The sequence below is a fragment of the Cinclus cinclus genome, chromosome 5, assembly GCF_963662255.1.
Source record: "Cinclus cinclus chromosome 5, bCinCin1.1, whole genome shotgun sequence".
Classification (NCBI taxonomy): domain Eukaryota; kingdom Metazoa; phylum Chordata; class Aves; order Passeriformes; family Cinclidae; genus Cinclus; species Cinclus cinclus.
The window spans coordinates 64,368,902-64,393,798 of record NC_085050.1 but is presented as its reverse complement, the minus strand read 5'-3'; the positions used below and the strand labels follow the sequence as shown (position 1 = coordinate 64,393,798).

The 24,897-nt window shown below is 36.9% G+C and overlaps 1 protein-coding gene across 1 annotated transcript; it reads left to right on the top strand.

Annotated features, from left to right (window-relative positions):
• Window positions 1-1,475: 1,475 nt before the first annotated feature.
• Window positions 1,476-24,431, top strand: NAA15 (N-alpha-acetyltransferase 15, NatA auxiliary subunit; the record flags this gene model as incomplete). Its single annotated transcript, XM_062493669.1, has 19 exons — window positions 1,476-1,569; window positions 2,401-2,505; window positions 3,087-3,244; window positions 4,981-5,115; window positions 5,285-5,438; window positions 7,770-7,889; window positions 8,564-8,659; window positions 8,792-8,898; window positions 9,318-9,390; window positions 10,099-10,268; window positions 10,798-10,950; window positions 13,040-13,168; window positions 15,520-15,733; window positions 16,504-16,697; window positions 18,810-18,918; window positions 19,288-19,386; window positions 20,116-20,259; window positions 20,703-20,800; window positions 23,019-24,431. Coding segments are annotated over 19 exons (2,553 nt in total), but the record flags the coding sequence as incomplete, so codon positions are not given.
• Between the last annotated feature and the right edge of the window lie 466 nt (window positions 24,432-24,897).

Here is a 24,897-nt window from a genome sequence, read left to right as displayed (position 1 = left end):
GCTCTCTCTGGGCATCTTCCCTCTCCCTCCTTTTCCATGTGAGCAATTCCCTTTCTCCTGAGGATGGTGACAGTGTAGAGAGAGCAAGATAGGTGGTTTGGTCTTCAGTCATGTTATTTCAGCTGTATGACTTTAATACTAGAAAGTAATACATATACTTAGTGTTCTACCATTTTTTTGCACCTTTGAAGTTTATTGTTGGTATTTCCAAGAGAAAACCAGACGCTAAAACAGCATCTTTCATTATGAAGAGCAGCATAAAACACAAAAGTTGTAAATATGCCGTTCTCTTTTTTAAGCATTTCCCCTAACATTTATGTAACTTTTTGAAGTTTTATTTTTAGAACCTTCTACTTGAAGGGAAGACCCCTTGGGTCTGCCTTTCCTAAATATTTTTGTTGAGAGTGCTTTGAGGACACATGGTGTCCATATGTACTTATGAATGCTCTTGGATAATTACTTTGGAGCAGTGTGAGGAAAGATGGAATTCTGAGCAATAACTTATTTAGGAGGACTTGCAAGCTCTCAGCTGTACCAAATTTTTACATCCCTGTCAGCCATCCTGCCACCAGAATGGATCAAGCAGAGTCAGTAAGGTCCTGTTATGAATGACTTTGTAATTAATAACAGGACTAATAGGATTTGGGTTGGTGTTCAATCAGTGTTTGCTCCTGTACTCCTGGGCTCATAAATGTTGATTTCATTATAATAAAATTAAATGTGAGAGGGTTCCAAGCATTTGCAGAAGTGACCTAAAATGTATGAATTGGTGTTTATAATGTTTTTTCTTTTGGCTTATATTTAAATATGAGTACAAGAAGTATATTCACATAAATAAAATACTAAAACTTGTTTTAAAAGTTCATGCTGTGTGCTGTTGTGCATCATGGTCACCTTGCATAATGAACGAGGCTCAGACAAAAGAGTTGGTTTAAGAAACATTTAAATTTCCAGTATGGAAAGATAATGTTGCTATATATTAACTTTGGAAGTTTGGATGCATGACGTACATATTGTAATCAAACCATTGGTAAGAGGTTGCTTTTAGAGGTGCTTTAAGCCAAGCTCCAATGATTTGTGTGTCTTTCCAGCTTGTTTGATTGTTGGAGGTTGTCTCATGGGGTTGCTGTCCAGGATAATTGGCCAAAGTGGGTTCAATGCTTGCCAGTGTTACAACATAAGGTTTGCTTTCATGTTTAAGGAGAGATGGATTTCTTTAGGCACTTCAGCTTCCTGTAGTGTCATACCTGAGAATCTGCTGTATGATTATGTGTTCATTTATCCGTTTAAACTCGTGGTGTTGCTAACATTATTTTTCCTTGGAAATGGAAAGAATCTTTAAACACAGGAAGCTCAATAATCAGGGCTCATTAAAATATTGGTGCATTTTCTAAAATCTGTAGCTGTATTAATTCTTAATTTCAGGCATGCATGAACACTTCCACTCTAAATTTTTTAAATAAACTTATTTTGTTCTTCAACAGAGGTGTTATGAACATAAGCAGTATAGAAATGGGCTGAAGTTCTGTAAACAGATCCTTTCCAATCCCAAGTTTGCAGAACATGGAGGTAAGTTTCCAAATGGCATGTGCTCTCTTTTTCACTGTACTTTACAGTAGTTATTTTACTGTCTTATACCCCTTCACTGCTAACTTTTTGCCCATAAAGCAGTAAAAGCATCCAGAAATGTGTATTTAAACACTTACTGTTGGTGAGATTTGTCACTTTAAAGACAAATCTTACCAATAGTCATAGCTTTCTATTCTTTATCATTCAAGTCAAAGATTAATGGTACAAGTTTGCTAATACAAGTATGCATTAATTAAATCACTTGTCCTGGGAAATTGATATTCACTCACATAAAAGTGAAAAACAAAAGGAAGTGGCTGAATATTGTTCAGTACTCTGTCAGCTCTGTGGGCTGCTACTTTTCTGAAGGAATAGTCCTATTTTAAAATAAGAGAAAGGTGTTTATTCTTTGTCTGTATTTTTAGTCAGCTTGTAATACTGATTTGAAAGTCTCTTTGCACTGTTCAGAAATGGTTTGTGGGTGTTTTTACAACTGCTTTGGTATGGGTGGATGTGAAGAAATACCAGAGTTGTGAATAAATACTTGAGTAGCTAAATCTCCAAATGCTTGTAGCGCAGACAGGTTTAAAATAATACATTGCTTTGTATTTTGATGGAATAAAAAAGGTTTATTGCTGTGTGTGATATACTTATGTGAATAATCTGACAGTAGAGTTTTCTATGTGAGAAAAGAATGTGAAATCTTGACAGTGAGAGCTGAATCTAAATTTGCATTTATACTATGTTTAGGATTGCTATATGGAGCTTAAAACCCATGAAAATGAATTTCTGATACTTATTTAATCTTTTTTTTTCCTTCTTCTTTCTTAGAAACCTTGGCAATGAAAGGACTAACATTGAACTGTCTAGGGAAGAAAGAGGAAGCTTATGAACTTGTGCGCAGAGGCCTAAGGAATGACTTGAAGAGTCATGTCTGTATCCTTTTTGAAATCGGGCTTTTGCTGATGAATTGAAAAGGTTGATTTCTGCAGCTACTTGATTTATAGAGTAGCAATAAAAGCCAGTTTAAACTTCAGACTGGAAATTCAGAATTTTCAATTTCCGATAAATATTTTGTCTAAGGTGCCCAAAGGGCAGATGCTTTGCAGTCCTTGCAGTCACAGTTGGTTCATATATTATTCTGACGTGCATTGTGTATTTTTATCATTAATCTCCAGCTGTAAACTCATAGTGGGCATTTATGCATGTGATTTGCTTTGGAAGCATGAGTAGTTGCCATTACAGGAAGTGCGAGCATTTCAGTTGTCTACAATCAGCCTAATAGTGTTTTCAGAGGTCCTGTTACTTTATTTCTTCCCCCCCCCCCAGAGTGTGAAAAGTAACCTTTACTGTGATATAGACTGCATACATATAGCTGGCAAAGTTCTGACAAAAAGACTCATAATGTCCATTTATAAAACAGCTTGAGAGCTTGTTGCCAGCTGTTCTATCACTGCCATGTTGGAGCTGATTTGTCCTTGCTCAAATTCAGTGGAAGCCTTAACAGAGTTTTCCAGGTTGGCATGTCTATGGCCTTCTTCAGAGGTCAGACAAGAAGTATGATGAAGCTATCAAATGCTATAGAAATGCACTGAAATGGGACAAAGACAATCTTCAAATCTTGAGAGACCTTTCTCTGCTACAGATTCAAATGAGGGATCTTGAAGGTTACAGGGTAAGTATGCATACTGCATTTAATTATCATCTAGGGAACTGCAGCAAAGGTGGCAGAATGCTTAATGACACACCAAAAAAGATAGTGAAGTCCAGAGGGTTAAAACTATATACTACTCTTCCATTTCATGAAAGTAAAAGCAGATGTGCTACTGAGAAATTTCTATAAAATACAAAGATTTAATGACAAATTAAATGATGCAGTTTCGGCTCAGTGCAGAATTGCTTGTCTTCCTGGGTTTTGGGGTTTTTTTTGATGCTATATAACCCAGCTGTAGATAATCTCCAGTCTTGTTCTTTTCTTGAAAGGATTTCTGTAGGTAAGAGGCAATGTGTTCAGAATGTGACTTACTCAGGCAAAGGAGTTTGTATTTTTTAGTAACTCTGTACTATATATCCCTCCACTTTTACATCAGTGGCCCCCTGTTTTCTCTTAGCAGTAGGTAATAACAGAACAGTGTGCTGCATGAAGCATGTTTTGGTTCCTGGCCAACTTGGGGCATTAGTGAGTGACAGCTCCATTTTTTTGTCAGGTTTTCATCTTTTTAGGTTTCCCTTTCACCTCTGAAGTTGTGTTGTGTAAAGCACATTAGTTGGTCTCTTCATGTATTATTTCTTTTTCAAATTAGGGTTACATTAGTGTACCCAGGAGCAAGTTCTCAGAGTTGTGTGGAACCATCAGCTAGCACTTATTCTTGAGTCATGACAATTCTTAATCACTGATTTTTTCATATTAGTAATTTAGAAATTTGATTTTGCTCTTGCTGAGACAAGATAGCTGAAGCTTAGTGTAGGTGCTAGAATGCACGTTTGCAAAATGTGTTTGCAAATTTCTATATTCTTGGCCACTGCATAAATGTGAATACAAATTTTGTCATCTCTAAACATACAAGTAGCATATGGTTACTGAATGCATTAAGGGTTAAGAGTTAGGATGCTTAGAAATCAGTAGTTCATGGCTAATCATATGCTGGTTTCTGAAGAACGTGAATTTGCTCTCAAAACTGGGAACAAGGTAGTGTTTAGGATGTTTGTTTTTTTTCCTTTGCTTTAAGTTTCGGCCTCTCCTACTTCAAAATATTTTGAGTGATCATCGTTCTATTAAAACAGCTGTAACTAGTTTTAATTCTTTGTTAATCCCTACTTCTGACAGGTTAGGCATTTTCAGTAGGAAGTAACTTTTTTCCGTTTAAGTTACTTGAAAATGCCTTTCAGGAGTCTATAACAAACAAGTCATAACATTTTTCTTAGATGAAGATTGCATGATGCCAAGCAAATATGTTGTCTTTTCCAGCTGTAATTATGCTCTTGCCAAAGAATAGGGATGTGTTTGCGTGACCTATGTTGCCTAAGAACACTTCCAATTATTTAAATACATATGTACTTTCAAGGTTAATTTGAAACACCAGTAAATGTTCCTGCAATTCCAACCAGGTATCCTTAATTATGTTCTGTTCATAAGTGGTTAGACAGGAAAAGCATGTGTGTCATACATTAACAAAATTAGTCTGACTCATCAGGATTTGGTTGGACATGTTATTTTGTGGAGGTTTATTTTTTTTATTCAGTGAACACCATTATAGTTCCAAGTTTATTCTTTGGTTAATAAAATACCTATAGAAAACTATTTACCAGTTACTTCCTTAAATACTAGAATATTGAAGACAGAATATTGTGTAATGGATTCTACAAAGTATCAGAGTCAAGTCAGGAAAATTAGCAGCTACTTTTTTGCAGGAAACAAGATACCAGTTGCTTCAGCTCCGACCTGCACAGCGAGCATCATGGATTGGTTATGCCATTGCTTACCATCTGCTGGAAGACTATGAAATGGCAGCAAAAATTTTAGAGGAATTTAGGAAGACACAGCAGGTAAGAGGAGAACATGAAATTGGTATGTGGAGTGCTGCTTAAGCCAAAAAAGAAAACATTCCTTTCATGATGAGAAAACTTTATGCAGTTTCTTTACTCAAATGAATTTGATCCCAAATTTTAAAATTATAAGGCTGAACTGTGTTCTGTGTTTGGCTTTCCAATGTAGACATCACCTGACAAAGTGGACTATGAGTACAGTGAACTGCTGCTCTATCAAAATCAAGTCCTCCGGGAAGCAGGGCTGTATAAAGAAGCCTTGGAGCATCTCTGTACCTATGAGAAGCAGATCTGTGATAAACTGGCTGTCGAAGAAACTAAAGGTAATCACTCACTTTCTGAAGATACATTTAAACACATAGCATACAATGTGTTGTATGTCCATCCTGTCAGCTTTTCCCATCTTTTGGAACTTCAGGGTTTTTATAGCTTATTTTTTTTAATTTTGCTATTGTAAAGAAGTGTTTGTCTCTCAGCTTATTCAGTCCCTGTGATGCTCTTGTCCCAGGTTGGTAAAACATTATGCTGTTCTGAAACTTAAGCTAACAGGTGTTTCAGACACATCCTGAACTGATGTCCTGAAGTTAAGTCTAAGTAGTGTACCCAGATCTGAGCTGTTACAGCTTTGATGATGGCCTTGACAAGGATACCACGTGCTGAAAAGGAAGAATCATCTTTGGCACAGCAGAAGGCTTTTAAATGTACCCAGTCACACTTGGGCTCTTCAGTGAGCCCAATCTAGGCTTCTGCTGTGTTGTTATAAACCTGGTGTATAACACTGTAACAGATCAATACAGTAGTGTATTGTATTCCATACATGGAATTGCAGAGTGAAACAAGTTCACTCTAACAGCTCTATTAACAGGTGCACTTTCTTAAAGCACACTTTGTTCCTCTACTGCTTGATGTTTCTGCAGACTTTCTGTGAAACTGCCAATCTGTTGAAGGTAGTGCTTGCTCTTGGCCCACACTGAAGTATCTTTAAATGATTGCTCTAAGAGAAGAAGTCCTTTTACTCTAGTTTGTTCACGTAGATGTTGTAGCTAGTTCCCTATTTCTGCTAATAGTAATCTCACAGTCTTGAAAAATGAACCTAGGAATTGAGTAGTGACAGTATTATGTGAGGTGTGGTGCTTCCTCAAGGAAATTGATTACAGATGACTTCCCATGGTATCTGAATATCTTACTTGATTTGCATATAAAAGAAAATGGATGTAGAGATTACAGTATCACAGATCGTTTCTGAAACACAGTAGTGGGTCTTTTGGGAGTGGGGATGCTTTTTTTGTGACTTTATTTTCTGTCTGAAGGGTCTTTTGGCATGCTTTATGTTCTGTGTTGACATACTGTTTGACATACTTTGTGAAGGTCCAAAGTTAGGAGTGAAATAGGTTTTTCAAATAGGACTTAATTAAAAATAAACCTGAGACCAAAACACAAAGCCTCCTAGCAAGTTACCAGCCAAAAGGAATGGAAATACTCTTTGAAGTCTGAGTACTTTCAACAGGGTACAAGTGATTAAGTTTTTTGGGCACATCTCCCATTGTGTTGATCTGGTCTGCCTTGGCTGCTGTGTATTCTCCAGAAGAGCCTGGTAATCAATGAGTGTGTACAGATTATATGCACACGTGCAAAAGCCACTGTGGATGAAGTACCACTGGCAAACACTGAAAACTGTATTGGCATTTGCTGCTGTTAAATAAGAAAAAAAATAACTTTCACCTCAGAGGAAGAATTTAAGATTTATTTTCCCAATTCTGTCATTCTCATGGAGTGCACTATTGATGTTTCTCTTGGGCAGTAGATTCTGTGTGTAGTCCTCATGTTATTCTAACTGTGGAGAGCAGCATCTCTCAACAAAATTGCATGTTAATTGTGTGACATAGGGAAGAAGAAGGGTATGTTTGCATTTTCCTCTTGAAACTGGGTGGGAAAATCTTGCCTCAGTCTACAGTGATCCTGTTCACCTCTCGTGTTTAATTCTTTCATGCCTAACATTTGCCAAGAGCAAAGCTTTGTAAAATAGTTTTCCACTGTGAAATGGGAAGTAGACTCCTGTTGCAGTTCTTTGCATTAGCAAAGACGCTTATACAATTGTTAGACTTAATTTTTCTTTTATTGATTTTTAATTTGTGTGGAAGTAGCATTAAAAGGAGACTTGTTTGCAGAATCTTGAAAATTCATTCATCAAATCAATGGCTTGATTAAAAACACTGAAATTAGTTTCATGAAATACCAGGCTGAAGAACCATTCTCTCATACATGCAGCTCTGCAATTTGTTTGGTTTTCAAGATGCTGTATGCATCAAATATCATGTACTGCTTTTTATTGCTTTCTGCAATAAAAACTGGGCTTAAAGTTACCAGTCCCTTCAGTGAGGAAAAAACCAAACCATGTGCATTCTGCATTAAATTTTTAAGTAAGTTTCAGGAATTACGGGCCAAATTGTAAATTCTTGCTAGAATTGCAGCAGTTGTCAAAGTAAAAGAATATCTGTCAACTAGTTGGTAATGCTATATGTAGTGCTTATTTTTTCTAAGAAATTAGAATCTATGGAGTTAAGGATTATCCAGTCTTTTAGTGTAGAGAGATAAATGTTACACTGCTTTAGTATCTTGTTACCTTAATTTAAAACCTCTTGTTTTTCACACAGGAGAGCTCCTGCTTCAGCTTGGCAGACTTGAAGAAGCAGTTGAAATCTACAAGGGGCTGCAAGAAAGAAATCCTGAAAACTGGGCTTACTACAAAGGCTTAGAAAAGGCACTTAAGCCAGGTAATGATTTGATATCTTGTAGTAAATAAGGTTGGTTTTTTTTCCTGCATATTTGAAATTAATATGGGTATCAAAAGCTTGTATTGCTTTAAATACTAATATTATTAGTTTAAAAGTCCCCATTTAAAGTTTGCTATTTAGTCGTAGTCTGTACATACGGTCATAATGTTGGGGTTTGTTAAGAAAGACTGGAAGTATTTCTTGCATTGGTGTTACCTTGTCTTATGTAAAATCATAAAAATGCAATAGTCTTTGTGTGTGGTTGAAAGAAGAGAGTTATTTCTTAGATGACAGTTTTAATTTTGAATTTTTCCATTACTGTCTATTATCTTAATCTTATGTTGTAGCTAATAAAACTGATTGGTCTTCTTTAAAGGTTTTAGACAGCAATAAGGCAGGAGCTCTTTTTAAATGTGAGAGAAGCTGTTCATGTTCTAGTGCTGGAAGAGGAATTAACAGATACTGAGCACCTTGGAGTCATTCAATTAATTCGTTTTAGTAAGAATGAGGAGGAAATTCTGTTATTCAGGAAGGATATGGCTGTTATATGTATTATATTATAGTTGCTATATATTCTGATTCTTTTTTTAGTCAGGTATAAACTACTTTCCCTGCCCCCCTTTTCCTTCTTGCCAGAAAGGAAGGGGAAAGTAAACTGTAAAATTCTCTTCTAGCTAATATGATGGAGAGACTAAAGATCTATGAAGAGGCCTGGACTAAATACCCAAGGGGACTAGTTCCAAGAAGATTACCATTAAACTTTTTGTCTGGTAAGTGCATTTTTTGCTGAGCAGGTAGTGATCAACACTTGTTTCTTATATTCTGATTTAAGAGTATAAACAATCTGTAATTGATGAGTAATGTCTGGTAAAACAAAATCAACAGGTCTTTTTCCTCTCAAGGTGAAAAGTTTAAGGAATGTCTGGACAAGTTTTTAAGGATGAATTTCAGCAAAGGTTGCCCACCTGTCTTCAATACTTTGAGGTCATTATATAAAGACAAAGAGAAGGTAAGTGTTCTAAGCAGTTTTTACATGTTCTGCCTCATAACTGTGGTGTATTGAAGAGGTGAAGGAAACCATTTTCTTCAGTGTTCACTCCATCAGCACTGCTTTAGATGACCTGATGTAATGACCTGGGAGAAAAATGAAGTACATATATTGGGTGTACATGTGCCAAGCTGGTAAATGTAGAAAACTTAAGATTTAGTAATTTTAAGTTGTGTAAGTGTTCACCAATGGAGGCTTGGTTTTAATATTTTGAAAAACAGAGTGAGATTGAGTACACCCTCAAGTGTAATGTAATTCAGGGTATTGCAGAGTTTTCTTACCAAAATAACTAGTTTGGGTAACACCAAGTAACTCAAGTTAAAATAAAATACTATCTGGCCCACGGATTATTTTTTCTATGTCTCCTCTTGCTTGTGTAGGTGGCAATCATAGAAGAGCTCGTGATAGGTTATGAAACCTCTCTAAGAAGCTGCAGGTTATTTAACCCAAATGGTGAGTGCTGAGTCTCTTGTGCCTCATGAAGTGGTAAGCATTGTGTGTCCATTCAGAGGTGGGGAAATAAGGGAGTGAAGAAACAGAGGTGATGTGGGTTTTTTCTGTTTTTCCCCTAACACAGAACTGAACCATAGGTGTCAAATATAAAGTGTATATTCAAAATATAGTCACTTGTTCAATTTTTTTTTTCCTGGATCTGTGAATTTTGTCATCTCTTTGCAGTTTTGAGTTCAAGTAGGCTCTTTTCAGGATGTGAGTTTATCACTGTTCAGGAAAATGAAGTTTGAAAGCTGTATCAAATCTATTAACTATAGAAATGTCAAAAGGCAATATATACTGATAGTACAGTCTTCAAGGAGAGGTGTTGTTTTGGAGCTTCTGGTGGGGACTAAGTTTTGTGGTTTTGGAGGTTTTGCATATCTGACTGTCCTAAGTAACTACTTGGAACAGAGTGCAACTCCCTTTGAGCCACCAACTCCCTTTTCCTTAAAACCATGGAGGGAAGGGAGCAGTATACACTTAGGTCTTGGATAGACTTAAAAACTCATCTGTGTATCTGGAGCCAGTTGTTTGGAAGCTCTCCTAGGTCTGATAGAGAGGCACAATTAACTTCAGTGGCTGTTTGTAGCATTCTACTTCAGTATGTTGTTTTAGTAATAAACTGAACAAACAACCTCTATCCTCTCTCCATTCTACTGCTGCCAGATGATGGTAAAGAAGAACCTCCAACCACTTTACTCTGGGTCCAGTATTATTTGGCTCAACATTATGATAAAATTGGACTGCCATCCCTGGCTCTAGAATATATAAATGCTGCTATAGAAAGTACTCCCACTTTGATAGAGCTCTTCCTTGTGAAGGCAAAGATCTATAAGGTAAGTTTGGCTTTATTCTTAGTGACCAAAGGTTTTTCATTTGTTAGGAATTGTAGTGAGTTTCTAGGTAAGGGTATTGTTTAGCTGCTTGAGGTGGGGTTTTCTGCTGCATATTAAAAAGCCACTGTGTTGGTTTTTTAACTCAGTAAAGGAGAAATGGACAGCAAAATATGAATTCTCAGTTTAAAAATCACGCTGATAAATTAGATTAAGTCCTCTGTTCTTACCCCCTGTGTTTTTAGCTGCTTTAAACAATTTCTCAAGTGCACTGTGATATTGTATCAGAATGGGATTATCCAAATTGGTTCTTTAAGCATTTTCAGGAGAAACATTCAGTGCTAAAAGACCAGTGATTCCATAATGAGGAGAGGTATTTAACTGCCTTTTTTTTTCTTTAAAGACTTTTTGCTTTTGAAGAAAGGTATTTATTTTTTAAAAGTCTAGAAAAACCTAGTTCTATCAGGCAGTGAGTAGATAAAACATGCATGTTTATAATTACTAAATCTGACTTAAATTTCTATCTTTATAGCATGCTGGAAATATTAAAGAAGCTGCAAGGTGGATGGATGAGGCTCAGGCTTTGGACACAGCAGACAGATTCATCAACTCCAAATGTGCAAAATATATGTTAAAAGCAAACTCCATTAAAGAAGCAGAAGAAATGTGTTCTAAGTTTACACGGGTTTGTTGCACTTAACTAGAGGTCTTTGGAGTAATGTGGGCCTAATCCCTTGTGGAATAACTTTTTGTTTTTAACTTTGCTCTCAGCTTTACTATCCTATTTAAGTTCTGTTTCAGAGCAACTGTGGTTGCTTGCTTCAGTTATGGTAGTCCATAGCAGGGTTTGAATTAATCTTGGATAAGCACAGTTCCATAGTAATAAGTGAAAACTATATAGTTTTGGATTTGGTTATTTTTTGCCAGGTAGGAAAAATGCAGCACGCCTGTTTTAGAGAGAGCTTCTGAGAAAATAATTTTTTGCACAGTAATCTTTGGGTTTAATGTTGATTCTGTAGGATACTTTGAAAGATCTGGTAACGTTGTCCTTCTAGTGGTGATAAGAGAATGGTAATAATAGAGAATTTTTCTAATGGTATTAAGTTAGAGAATTCAGATGTTTCTTGGAACATAATTTTTGTGTAGCTAACAACTGAGAGCCTTTGTGAAGTGTCTTCCTTGTGTGAACAATATTTCATTCCCAAGTCCTTGTTTATTAGTGGTGAAGGAAAGCTGCATGATATACGTTACTTTTCTATGTTCTTACATATGACCAGTTATCTGGAAGAAAAATACTGTGCTATGGAAATTGAATAATTTTATGCATAATTTTATACAATTTTTCTGTCCCTGCAGTAACCCCATTTTGATAGGTTTGATGGTCACACAGGTTAGTTACTTTTAAAAATGTACTTCTTTGATATTATTCTTTCATGACTGCAAGTCTAAACAGCTCAGTGAAGTCTCTCCAGATTATTTGTCAAGTGACAGTTTCAGAAAACTGGCAATGTCATTTGTGTGTTGTCTATGGGAGACTGGCAGCAAGCTCTTGGGACCTACCTGCAAAAGTAAAGCCTTTTCTGTTTGTTTGTCCCATTTTTCTCCTCTCTAAAAGAGCAGGAGAAACCTGGAATGTAAGGTAGGTTGAACAGAGAGAAGGGGGAGAGGTGTTTATAAAGGAAATCCTGAAGGATCTTGTGAAATGAAGGCCATGTGCCGGCAGACATGAGGGGAGGGGAAGTTCTGTTTTATATATGGCCAGTAGCTTTATGAGGGAATTTTGATGCAAACCCACTATGAATCTAGGTTAATTTGATTGATTGGTAAATGAATTTAGCTTGGTTAATTAATTTGACACCTCAATGCCTTAAGGAGCTCTAAGATGGTCTTCAAAACAAAGCATACCTGTTACCCAAAACTGAACTTGAAAAATATAATTTGATGATGTTGTTCTTTAGAATCTTATTTATCTCCTTTTGATCTTGTGTCTAATGCTCAAATACAGGCTTCTTAATTAAAAAACTATGATCAGAGAAGTCCTACATTAAGCATAATGAAAATAGAACTGACACTTCCCAATTTTTAGTTGCATAAATCAGGCTGTTCTGAACGCTGCCTTTCTCTTTCATTGCTAAGTTCTATGGATCTGTGCAAGTATATATAAGCATCAGATTTGGAGGACAAGTGTAATCCCTTTTTTGAACCAGGTGTCAAGGTTAACAGTATTCCTTTGGCCTTGCTGCTACTCCTCTCTTGTACTGATTGCATTAGAAATAATCATGTATTACTACAACTGTGAGGATGCTTGGCTCAATCATCAGTCCTCTGGAAGATGCAGATGGCAGTTTTAGTTGAGGGGGGAAAAAAAATCCTGTAGGATTTCCTGCAGGTTTCAGTGTCTTGTTGTGGGCTAGAACTTTCCTGCCATTTTTTCCATGCTGCAATGTGTTATTTGTGTGCACACAGTATTAAAAACACTGAATGAAGGTCTCTCCTAACTTAAAGATGAGGAACTGTCACAGTGAAATGGTCACTGTCTGGCTCTTTTTTGTGTCTTTCTGACTCTTCCCATAGGTATAACTTTTATATTTGTCTTAATTAATCAACAAAACTAGTCAGTTTTAGCTGTGGCATTTCCAACTTCCAAGACTCCACTTCTGAGATTTAGCATTCATTTTCTTTAGCCATGCTTTTAATTAGGACAAGATAAAAGAAATAGCAGCTGATGGCTCCAGTGAGATTTACTTTTTGTGTAATGCTGTTTTTGCTTCTAGGAAGGAACCTCGGCAGTAGAAAACCTTAATGAAATGCAGTGCATGTGGTTTCAGACAGAATGTGCACAAGCCTACAAGGCCATGAACAAATTTGGAGAAGCACTTAAGAAATGCCATGAAATTGAGAGAGTATGTATTCAGCTCAACTGCTTAGTTTGGAAAACACTGGTTTATGTATACTATGCTGATATGTTACTTTTCTGAGCAGTAAGGGTGCATTTCATGTAGCTTCAGGAGAGATTTCATGTTGGTTACTGGCAAGTTTGCTTCTAGAAGTGCCATTGTAAACTATGTATTGTGAAAAGATTTTGTAAAGTTACATGAAGATCCAGACAACAGCAGAAAACAGTCAGAAATAATCTTAGTTCTGGCAGTGTACATAAGAAATGGGTGTTTACTACAAACTAAAAGTATGTGAACTTTGGGTCCAAAAATAAGTGGATGAGCTGACAAGCCCATCCTTAAATTAAAGGACAGATGTCAGTTGCTATTAAGGCACTGTTTTATAGGTACACAGTAAATGTTAATAAATTTACCAAGAATATTAACTATCTTCTCCTTTTAAAAAAAAAAGCTGCCGTTTAGAAGAAGCTATTGCAAAAATAAAAACTTCTTAAAGTAGGAATTTTATTTAAAAGGGGAAATACTTGCACATTAACTGTAGATATACATACTGAGGTAAACAACAGAATTTGAATGCACAACTTTAAAAAGAAGCAGGTATGGGTTTGGTTTTTTTGAACCACGTTAAAGTCTAGAAAAAAGACCAGACAGCTGAGGGTGTAAAGGAAGTGCTGAAAGAGCAGAACGTGGTGGGAAGCTGTGCCTCTTTGTAAACAGAGAGGTGTTGGGAGATTTCAGCACTGCTGCTCTTCTGCAAGGGGGACTCAGCTCTAGGATATTGTCTGATTTGAGAAGTGATGTAAAATGATCAGAGTAACCTGGCCTAGTGAAAGCTGTCCCTGCCTATGGCAGAGAGTTGGAAATAGATGATCTCTAAGGTCCCAGCCCACACCAGTTTGTGATTTGCTGGGGCCATGTTTTCTTTGCACACATCCTTTAAATAAATTAGTGTAAGATTCTTTCATGTAAGAAAAATTAGTCTTGTAAATTGTCTTGGGTACCAGAAGAGGTCAGCAAATGAAGTGATAACTTAGGCCACCCAAAAAATATTTCTAAGTATTTAAGTCACTATGTTTCATTTATTTATTGAACTGATTGACTGAAGGTATAATAAAGTTCAATAGTAAGGTAAGCAAATACATTGAATTCAGAAACCATTAACAAAGCTTTTGTAAGAAAAAGCAGTGCCTTCTTAATCTTTTTGAGGGGCCAGTTACACGAAGGGGGCACTCTAGTTAATAAAGTGTGTTCTGGTTTTTAGAAGCACTTTTTATCTCATGCTTCGTCCCAGAAAAAAGCTGATCTCATGGTTCTAAAAGCTGATTCATTGCTGGGAACACAGAGCAGGAGCAAATAATCAGCTTTTGCAAGAAAATTAGCTTCTCATGGAGATTACTAAGGCATCTCGATATAGTCTTCATTATTTCATCAATCAATGATCACAGAAACAGACTGAATACTGCAAGGACAGCATCTGCTCTGTCTCATGATTTAGCAGCTCATGAAATGTAATGTTCAGCAGTGTAGTCAGTGACAAATTCTCTGCCTATGCATAAGTTAGAATAATTATTGTTGCTCAGGAATCCTGAAACCATTAGAGATAATGCTGCAAAAACTTCTGTGTGGTGTGGAGCAGCAGAAGGACATGTGAGGATTTAAAACTTGAGAGGTAGTACTTTTCTTCCATTATGTAAATCTGTCACAGTTTACATCTGAGTGTCACACCTTCTTAAAAATGTGCTAGTAAAACACCTGCTGTGGGGTAACTTCCAAAGGAGACTGCAATTAGCTTGTTGTGCTTATTCTTCTATCCTGAGCTTTGACAAACAAAGCTGAGTTTAGGATAAAGTTATGATTGTAAGTACTTGGAGAAGTTCAAGAGGGGAATGACTTTTCACTGTTTCTCAAACAAAAACAAAAGTACATTAGATGGTGTGGAAAGCAGAGCTTGAACAAAAGGAAGTACTTTCTCACATCATGTCTAATTTAAGTATGGAATTGCCATAGTATCTGGTGGAAATTAAAATTACAGTTTTGAATGAAAAAACTAGAGCAATTCATAGAAGAAAAACTCCTTAAATTATGTTTAAATACAATGAATGTAAAACCTTTGTTAAACTGAAAATTCTCAGAGATAGTTATTTTTAAGAGACTGAAATTGGTGTATTTTGGTTCTGAGCTAAGATGCCTTCTGTCCTTTTCACCATGACTTTATTTTTGGAGGATTTTGTTAATGTTCGTAATAGTTAGACTGTATTTGTCAAACAGTAGGCTTTTACTAAACCATTATTTTGTAAGTCCCAGTTAGTATGTCATTGTTAATACTTGCTAAATACTTTTCTGTTCCATTGTGACAGCATTTTGTAGAAATCACAGATGACCAGTTTGACTTCCATACTTACTGCATGAGGAAGATCACCCTTAGGTCTTACGTGGACTTGTTAAAACTAGAAGATGTGCTTCGACAACATCCCTTCTACTTCAAAGCAGCACGGATTGCCATAGAGATCTATTTGAAACTTCATGATAATCCCTTAACAGATGAAAATAAAGAACACGAGGCTGATACAGGTATTCAGCTAGTGGGTATTTTAGGGAGGTCTAGCGTTCGTTGTGGTTGTCAACTGTGGTAGCCAAAACCAGAGTTCTGCAAAACTCAAAATAGGCAAATTGCAGCTTGGACTGCGTGGTAAAGTAGATGTTCTGGAAATTAAAGTAATGCATGCTTTTATTGTGGTTATTATAAAACAATGATGGGCTTGTAGCGAGAGTTGTAGCTCTTAAGTACAAATGTTTGTGTTATGGAGTGACTCCAAAAACATGAATTCTCATGGAACAGGAGATTGAAGCAGATGTGCTTGGTAGTAGCTCTTTCTAAGCCTTTTATCAGTGTGCAGAAATTTCACTGGGCAGCAACTTAAATTTTATCTCTTGTTTCTGATGTGAAAAATAAGGTTTAAATCATCTATGTATTGTTTTTCTTCTCATTTTTTTGATTTGAGAGCAGCTTGAGCAGTTACGGCTTGGAGCACCTCAAATGGTACAAATAGAGGATCCTTCAAGAGAGAATCCTTTAAGAGGAATTTGTCAAGTTTTAGTACTTTTCATCTCATTATACTGTTAATTTCTGCCCCCTGATTCCACTAAGGAGTTTGTGGATTATGAAGCATCAGCATAGACTATAAAATAATCTATCCATAGTAAATAAGCTTTTACAAAGGTAATGACAGCATTACTTGTTAGTAGATATGGTTTAAAAAGGTAATGTTGCCTGACAACTGCTTGATGCTGTTAATACTAGACATCAGTGTTGTGTGGTTTTGTCCTTTGTGTGTGCACAGCAAATATGTCTGACAAGGAGCTAAAGAAGCTACGAAATAAGCAGAGAAGAGCCCAGAAGAAAGCACAACTGGAGGAGGAGAAGAAAAATGCTGAGAAGGAGAAGCAACAGAGGAATCAGAAAAAGAAGAAAGATGATGATGATGAAGAAATTGGAGGACCGAAAGAGGAACTTATCCCTGAGAAACTGGCAAAGGTGCTTACCAATGTAATAATAAAGTCTTCGAAATTTCTAGTAGAGTTGCAGTGAGCGTACATAAACCTTTAAAGCCTTCCAGAGAACATGTTTGTTGTTTTGGTATGACACCTCTTCACAGGCAGCGTTTTGAAGAGTTCCTTTCTAGGGCTAGATTGTTAGATACACAGTGTCAGTAGTGTGGGAAGCACAGGTTTTGTGCCTAGTTCTCAAAGGCAGGAATTGAAGTCAGAAACATTTGCTACACGTGGAATTATCTCCATGTGGCTACTGCACTAACTTGTTGATTATACCCTGTTTCTAGTTGGTCCTGTGGATGTCTTTCTATCCTGTGTGTAAGGTGATTATCATTCCCTCTTTTATGCCCCCCCCCCCCCATCATTCTTTTGTTTGCATAATCAGCCTGTGAAAGAGGAAACATTGAAGCACTGAATGCTTTAACAGGATTTGTTTGCGTATGTTTTGAATGGGGAGGAAAAAGGAATAAAGAAGCTATAGTAGTAAACAGTAGACTAGACTGAGATGAATTTAGAGATCTGGATTAAGAACTATAGAGAGATATAAAAGAGAGGTGACCCAGAAGACTCTTCTCTCAAAAGTTATACCTGTAAGGAGCAGGAAAACACTCCAAAGAATGTGAGGGAAAGATAAGAAAATTAGAGAGTGGAAAAATGAATTTATTGCAATAGTAGTGTAGATTGCAAGTCTTTATAGGTCCAGTATTCTGGATATGTATTCATACTATTCACCCTGAAATGAGTTGTATTTGTTCTTAAGGGGAGATTTGAAAGTTGAATCAGTGAACTTCACTCTGTAGCCAGGAAACAAGTGACTTAAACTCGACTAGTTATTAAGAATATTGTTGGTATTCCCATTGTTTAGTTCACTGGTTGCAAGAAGCAAAACTAATTGCAGTGCTGGCCAAGATGCAAATGGAACAGCATGTATTGAAATTGAGTTTTGTAGTAGGGGGATGTCATGGGACAGCCATGTAAAATCCAGCCAGTCCTCAAGATTATAAGGAAGAATTGCAGATGTATAGTGCATTCCTTTGGCAAATGTAGTTATGTCTTTAATGTACAGATGTCAATATAATATAATTCCAAATTCAATATCACGCTTCCAAATGCAGCTGGTGCCAAAAGACCATTTTTGACTATGTTGGTCACTTGCAAATAGTTTTCCTGAAACAGCTGCCCCTAGACTTGTTTGGATATGTATCTTTGGCATTTGAAATGGGGTTTTATAAGTTCCAAATAGTTTATGTGCACAGTGCGTATGTAAAATCAGCAACACATAGAAGTGATGTGTTTTTATGACAGGTGCTGTAGTTATATTTAGCAGGAAGGTGTCCATTGTGATCTTCAACTCAAATATTTGCAACAAATCATTAGTATCACTTCAATGTTGCTGAATTGGTATTGGCACACAAGAAAATTTGTATTTGCTTCTTAAAGAGTAGGTCCTGGTAATAAAAAAAAAAAAAAAAATAAGGACAACAAGACAGTTCTTGTTTGAGCAATCCCAAACCTCTATGTGCAAGATACCTGTCTGTAAAGAGCCCTTGCACAGATTCAATTTGTGTGAAAGCTGTCCATTTACTGGATTTCACTAGCTAAGGTCTGGAGATCTTTTTAAATGTTTAATGACTTCCATCTTGCTGCTGGTATTTTGGCTGGGACTGTCACCATGACCTGGCAGCTTTCAGGAGCCTGTCTGAAGCTCACATGAGAAGAATGTCATGGGTGCTTATTGGTCATTTGCCATCATCTCAAGCCCATGCATGTGGGTTGGTATGAGCAGCCACACTGCCCTTTTCAGGCCAGGTTCAGCTCCAGTTGTGTTCACTACTGGTGTATGATAAAGGGAAAGATCTGTGTCTCTATAGCAAAACGTGATTTGTAGCCATCAGAAAGCAAATATTTTGGACTTTTCAGTCTGTGTTTAGACATTGAGTGCAAGTTGCAAAATTTGTAACAGAAGAGGTTCTAAGCATCTTATGGCACTGCCTTAGGAGAGTAACTCTGATGTTACTCAGCAATAGCTGCTTTTTGTTGTAGTTACTAGATTTGAACTTTGACTTAGTTGTGTGTCACTTCCTTGAATCTGTAGGTTGAAGCACCCTTGGAAGAAGCCATTAAATTTTTAACACCCCTGAAGAATTTAGTGAAGAACAAAATAGAGACTCATCTTTTTGCCTTTGAGATTTATTTTCGAAAAGGTAGGTGAGAGCACTTAATGGAAGCAAGCAATTTGTGAGTTGTAAAGGTGTATATTGAAATTTAAGCAGCAATTATTGATGAGGTGAAAGGAGCCCATCCCTGTCATGACACAAAACTTTTCCAGCTGGAAAAGTTGAACTGGACCAACACCCCAGCAATGAGCAGTCTGTGAAAACCAAAGTTTGAACATTTGGTGATTACCCATTTAATTCACTGATTAAATAGGTACATGTAGCACACTCAGCTATAAATTCTTCTGATCATTCTAGTTTCAAACGCTAAATACTCCTGTAACACAATGCAGTGAGTTCGTACCACAGGTTTTGGAACATTTGTCAGCACTTTTTTTTTTTTTTTTTTTTCTCCAGAGAAGTTCCTTCTGATGCTTCAGTCTGTGAAGAGAGCCTTTGCTATTGATTCTAGTCATCCTTGGCTTCACGAGTGTATGATTCATCTCTTCAGCAGTGGTATGTATCTGTTTGGTAGGACTCCATCTGTGCACGCTGCCAGGTGATGTCAAACCTGCAGTCACTGATTTTTAGCTTAGTTAATTCAAAATATTTGAAGCATGTATTAGAAAGCATGTATATAAAGAAAGCATGTATTTTTAAACAACTGATTTCATGCTAAAATTAAACATTACTGTGACGGCATCTGGATTTAGGAGTCATTCCAGTATTGCTAAGAATTTTTAAGACTGTGAGCAGTATGTGAAGCTTGAAAGAGAGAGGCAGTGAAGAAATGGAAACTGTAGAGTGAGGGATGTGGCTTTTCAGCTGACAGCCTTTGTCAGCATGCAAAGGGAGGGCTTAGAATTCTGTCCTTATTGATAAAACTTGGAAGAATTCCCTCCCTTCCCCTGCTCAAAGGTCACCCTTTCTGATGGGGGCTACAGAGTAGACACCTAAGAACAGACTTGTATGACATTAACCTTTGAGCCTAATAGGTTTTAATTAGAAAGGGGAAGAGTATATTAATGTAAAAAAGTTTGGCTTTTTCTAAGCATTATTTAAGTGCTGCAGTTAAGCTTCTTCTAACCACATTCAGTACTTACCTTTTCAAATTTCATGCATCTTCCTTTGAGATACTTTCCAATTATATTAATATTATGTAAACATGAAAAATACTGAAATAAATACATATATCATATTTCATTGTGATTACCTGTACTCACTTCAATTTCTTTTTTCCAACAGTATCTGAAAGTAAGGATCTGCCTGATGCTGTTAGAACGGTGTTAAACCAAGAAATGAATCGGCTTTTTGGAGCAACTAATCCAAAGAACTTCAATGAAGCTTTCCTTAAAAGGAATTATGACTCACTGCCACATAGGTTATCAGGTATTTTGCTTTTCTTGTTCTGCCCTACTTCTGCATTTTCTGTGCTTCTCTGGCAGTGGTATCTCAGTATCAACCCCAGTGATATAACAATCACTCCTTCACTCTGGAGTGCTTTTCTTCTCTATTTGTGTTTTTCCGACAACAAGATTGCCAGGTTGTCTCTGGTTTTCTTTAATTTTCTTTGTGCTGCTGAAATGCAAATGTTGGGATCTCTGTCCTGTTGATTCTAAGTTGTGCAGAATGTTTGTTTTAGTGCTTTGTTTGGAGCTTCCCTTCTACCTGCTGGGGTGTCAAGCTTTATGCTCCAAATTGGTTCAGTTTTGAACTAGTGCTGGAGAGTTCAGTCCCCCCCACCCCTTACTCATAATATCTCGCATTTATATTTGTATATAAGATGGTTTTGGTCATCCACTGGGTGATGAGTCTTATTTTTCCTCCTGTAGCTGCCAAAATGATGTACTATTTAGACCCTTCCAGTCAGAAGAGGGCAGTGGAACTGGCAATGACCCTGGATGAATCCCTTATTAACAGAAATCTTCAGGTAACATATTTATAAACTGTAGACAACTTCTGTTTTATCTGTGGAAGCTTTAGGCAAATTTTGGAGGTAAGAGGAAGCTGAAATCATTGAGTTGTGAGACAAAGGGGTGTCAGGTTCATCCAAACTGAAATACTTAATATCCTTTTTGCACATTTAAATTTAATTTTGAGATAATACGAAAATAGCAGCAGCAGAAACCATATTATTGCTATGGGTAATGGGAAGACTTAATAAACTTGAGAGAATTCACAATGCAAAAGAAAAGGTGGCAGTTTGTCTGAGCTTTGGCGGCCACACAGGCAACTTGTTCACAAGAAAAGGAGTGGCACAGACTCTGGGAAGGTTTTCCATAGTCAGCTTTGTGCAAGCTGTGGGAATTACCATAGGTTTAATAAAAGCTGCATAAACACAGTTTTGCCTTAGCGTGTAGTTAAGTGAAAAGCTCACCAAAGTTTGAGTCTTTGCTCCATTCTGGTGTTCATGGAATAATCTCCCTGTGACACTGCCTCCATGCCCCTTTCCCCATTCCCCTGCTTTCATCTGAGAAGACTTGTCAGTTCTGACTCCCAGTTTACAGTAGTCTGTGCACTCTATTTGTTACATCTCTTGCAAGTAAATTTGCTAAATGTTTACTTTTAAATTATTCTTTTGTAGACAAAAAATGGAGTTTTCCTAAAAGCATCTCTTAGGAAATACAGTGGTTCAATAGAACTTTAATTGTGAAGGGTTTTAAGTTCATAGCAGAATTTTTGGACCAGACAGAGGGAGGAAAAAGAGACAATAAATGACAATGTGCCTTGATTTGTAGACTTTTTTAGGATGTTGAAGATTCAGATCCTTTCTCTATTCTAGCTGTTGTTGTATGGGATGGAAACTCCTGATTTTTTTATATTCTAAGTACATATTTAGCATTTTTCATAAATTTGTCTTGTTTGGGTGTTGGTTTTTGGCTTCAGGTTTTCTTAGTATTTGAGTGGTCTCTAAAATTTTAATCCAGATTATCAGTAGATTTAGAAAACAAAAAATAATTTGCCTTCTATTTGCTGGTTTTTGCCTGTGAGTGGGATTCTGGGAATTGGACTAGGGAAAGATTAAGTGTAACCAAAAATATTTGGTTGTTTTGGAGGTGCAAACTTGGTGAGACAAGAAGATTTTACCAACTCAACAGTGCATAAACGTCCTGTACAGTGCATTGTGATAAAACTGAAAATGTTGAATTTAAGCATGTTTGATGCCAACATTAAGGAAGAGTTGGGCTTGTACTGAATTTCTAGATGAGAAATTGAAAGTGCCCTGAAAATGGAGAATCTGGAGGAGTCTAGGTGTTTGTTGAAAGGCATTTTTGTGTGCAAAGAGATACATTTGTTACATTTCATTTTAGTAAAGACCAGCTGTCTCGGAGCACACTGCCGGCATAAGACCAGATATATTTGACCTTTGGTGGATGCCAGTATTACAAAGAGCAAATGTGAGGAAAAGGGGTTGTTGAGGAGAGCTCCATAACTCTGCAGCAGGAGGACAGAGCAGTTAATCCCAGTACACAGAAGAAATAAAAACTGTGCTAAATGTCAGAGGAGCAGGAAAAGACTGCCTGGCTGTGCTAATGCCTGCACACAGCCATGGGCAGGTGTTAAATGCAGCCAGGCTTTAGTGAGGCTCAGTAGGTTGGTTTCTCATGTTTGGAATGCCAGCTAAAAAAAAATTCCACAGCAAATCTCCTTTTCCTCTTCTGAATCCTGAACAACAGTGGACAGGAAACTGCATATATCTGAAAAATGTGGTAATATGAGAGTAACTTGATTTGATTGAGAAGTATGTTATGCGTTGCTGAAATGGTCAGTGTGTCACAAAAGAATGGGGAGGTTCTTGGTTGCCAATTAGCAAGAATAACTTGTTTCTTATTTTCTTAAAAAAAAGTGACAAATGAGTATTTAATTTCATAGTAAAGATTTCTAGCTGTGTTTTAAATGCCTTTTTAAACTGCATTACTTCAAATCAAACTTCACTGCTATTTCATGCTGTGTTCAGTTAAAATGTCATTTGACGTTGAAAGGTGTGCGGCCCGTGGAGCAGGTTTGTGGCAGAAATACTATTTTAAATTTGTCTTGTGAGATAAGACTATCTCAGACAGCAGAACTGCTGTTTGAAACCTGTGTTGTGAGTGTTCAGCTGAGCATTTAAGAAACCATAACACTTCTTTATTTTTCTCTTTAATTAGACTTGTATGGAGGTATTAGAAGCTTTATGTGACGGTAGCCTTGGAGACTGTAAAGAAGCATCTGAAACTTACAGAGCAAATTGTCATAAGCTTTTCCCTTATGCTTTGGCTTTCATGCCCCCTGGATATGAAGAGGATATGAAGATCACAGTTAATGGAGATAGTTCTGCAGAACCTGAAGAACTGGCCAATGAAATATGAACAACTTTATTGGAAAAAAATGACGTTGGACCATATCTGGTGTATAATATTTTTGTCACGCACCTGCTGAGTCGTTCTAACTTACACAAAGAACAGAAGGAGAAAAAAAAAACCCGTTGCCTTCAAATAGTTTTACTTTTTTTTTTTATCCTGCTGACAAAGTATATATATAAAATATCTAACATATTGCTGGTTATAGGTTGTTTGGTTTCTTAAAAATTAAAAGCTGCTAAAATTGAAAAAAGGAAAAAATAAACAACCCTTTTCCTCACCTACCCACCCATGTTTTTAAACTAATTTATATGAGACCTGGAGGTGTGTAGCCCTCAGAGCAGGTGTGTGGCAGAAATATTAACTTTAAATTTGTCTTGTGAGATTACTGTTATCTCAGACAGCAAAACTGCTGTTTTAGCACTGGATTCTTTCACTGAGCACAAAGAGTTGATGGGGCTTTAGCATCTGACTGATTTTGATACGGGGGATGATTGTGCCCATAGGAAGTATGCAGTGTGAATCAGAATATACAGAGAAACCTGCAACATACTTGCTATGTTGGGGTGCTTGGACATACGGATATCAACCAGAATTAAGAAACATAGTGTGTTCAATAAGCTTGTTGTGTCTCTGAAATTCACTGTACACGATCAGTTCAGTGTTCTTGCACCACAGTTTTTACCTGAAGGAACCGGTTCAAAATGGTCTCTCTTGGAATTAAACTTGGGGTGGGGAGAGGAGAATCAACATTGCTGTTCTTGAGATGAACCTATCGGCATGGGTTGGCCAAACTTTTTAAAACTGTAATGCAAGAACCAAATAAAATTATGCACTGTGATGTGGCACCAATTAGAAAGATCGCATGCATTTTTCACATAGAGTGAAAACAAAATGAGAACATACTATGGCTTGAAGTTACAAAGAGGAAAACTCCTGACTACCATTTTGACTGATCAAGAGACTAATAGATTAAAACCTCAGCAGGCCTTGTTCACGTTATGCAGAAAAAAAAAAAAGTGCTGCAGTTTAGATACCTCTGGAACTTTTCCACAGTGTCACAGGTTTGTAATACTTGAAGCCCTACATTTCTAAGAATATATTTCTTGCTCAGTTGTTTCAGGCAAGCCCAAGACTTTGTAACTTTTAAGGGGCCCAAGATTTTTTTTTCAATAACAGACCAGCTTCTTATTCCTGCAGTTACATATGTAATTTCCTTTGTCAAACATAAGGTACCAAATATAATGCAATAAAATGTTTTGAAAAACAACTGTGTGAATATTTAAACCAATCTATGTTGTTGTACTTGGACAGTGAATGGGTTTGCTGGAGTGCAGCTCAGGGCTGGCTTACTGTGCTGTCCAGTCATGCTAACAATGTCACTGCTGATGGGTGGTCATTGAGTATAAAGTGCAAATGCATTCTATGTAAATACTGAATGTCTGGGAAGTCCTATAACACAATGCTTTGCTTTTAAGTTCCACCAGTGTTAGGATGAATTTTGTTTTCCAAGTCAAGCTTCAGTCTACAAGTCTACTGTGTTAATAATATAGATAAGTGCTCAAATGTTTTTCTTTTGTAGGCTCATAATATAAAACAGAGCAGAAATAAACTACAGCTTACAAAGTGAGTGCCTTCTTTGCTGCAGGAGTTCAGTTAGAGTATCTGTTGTGTGGATACACAGCCT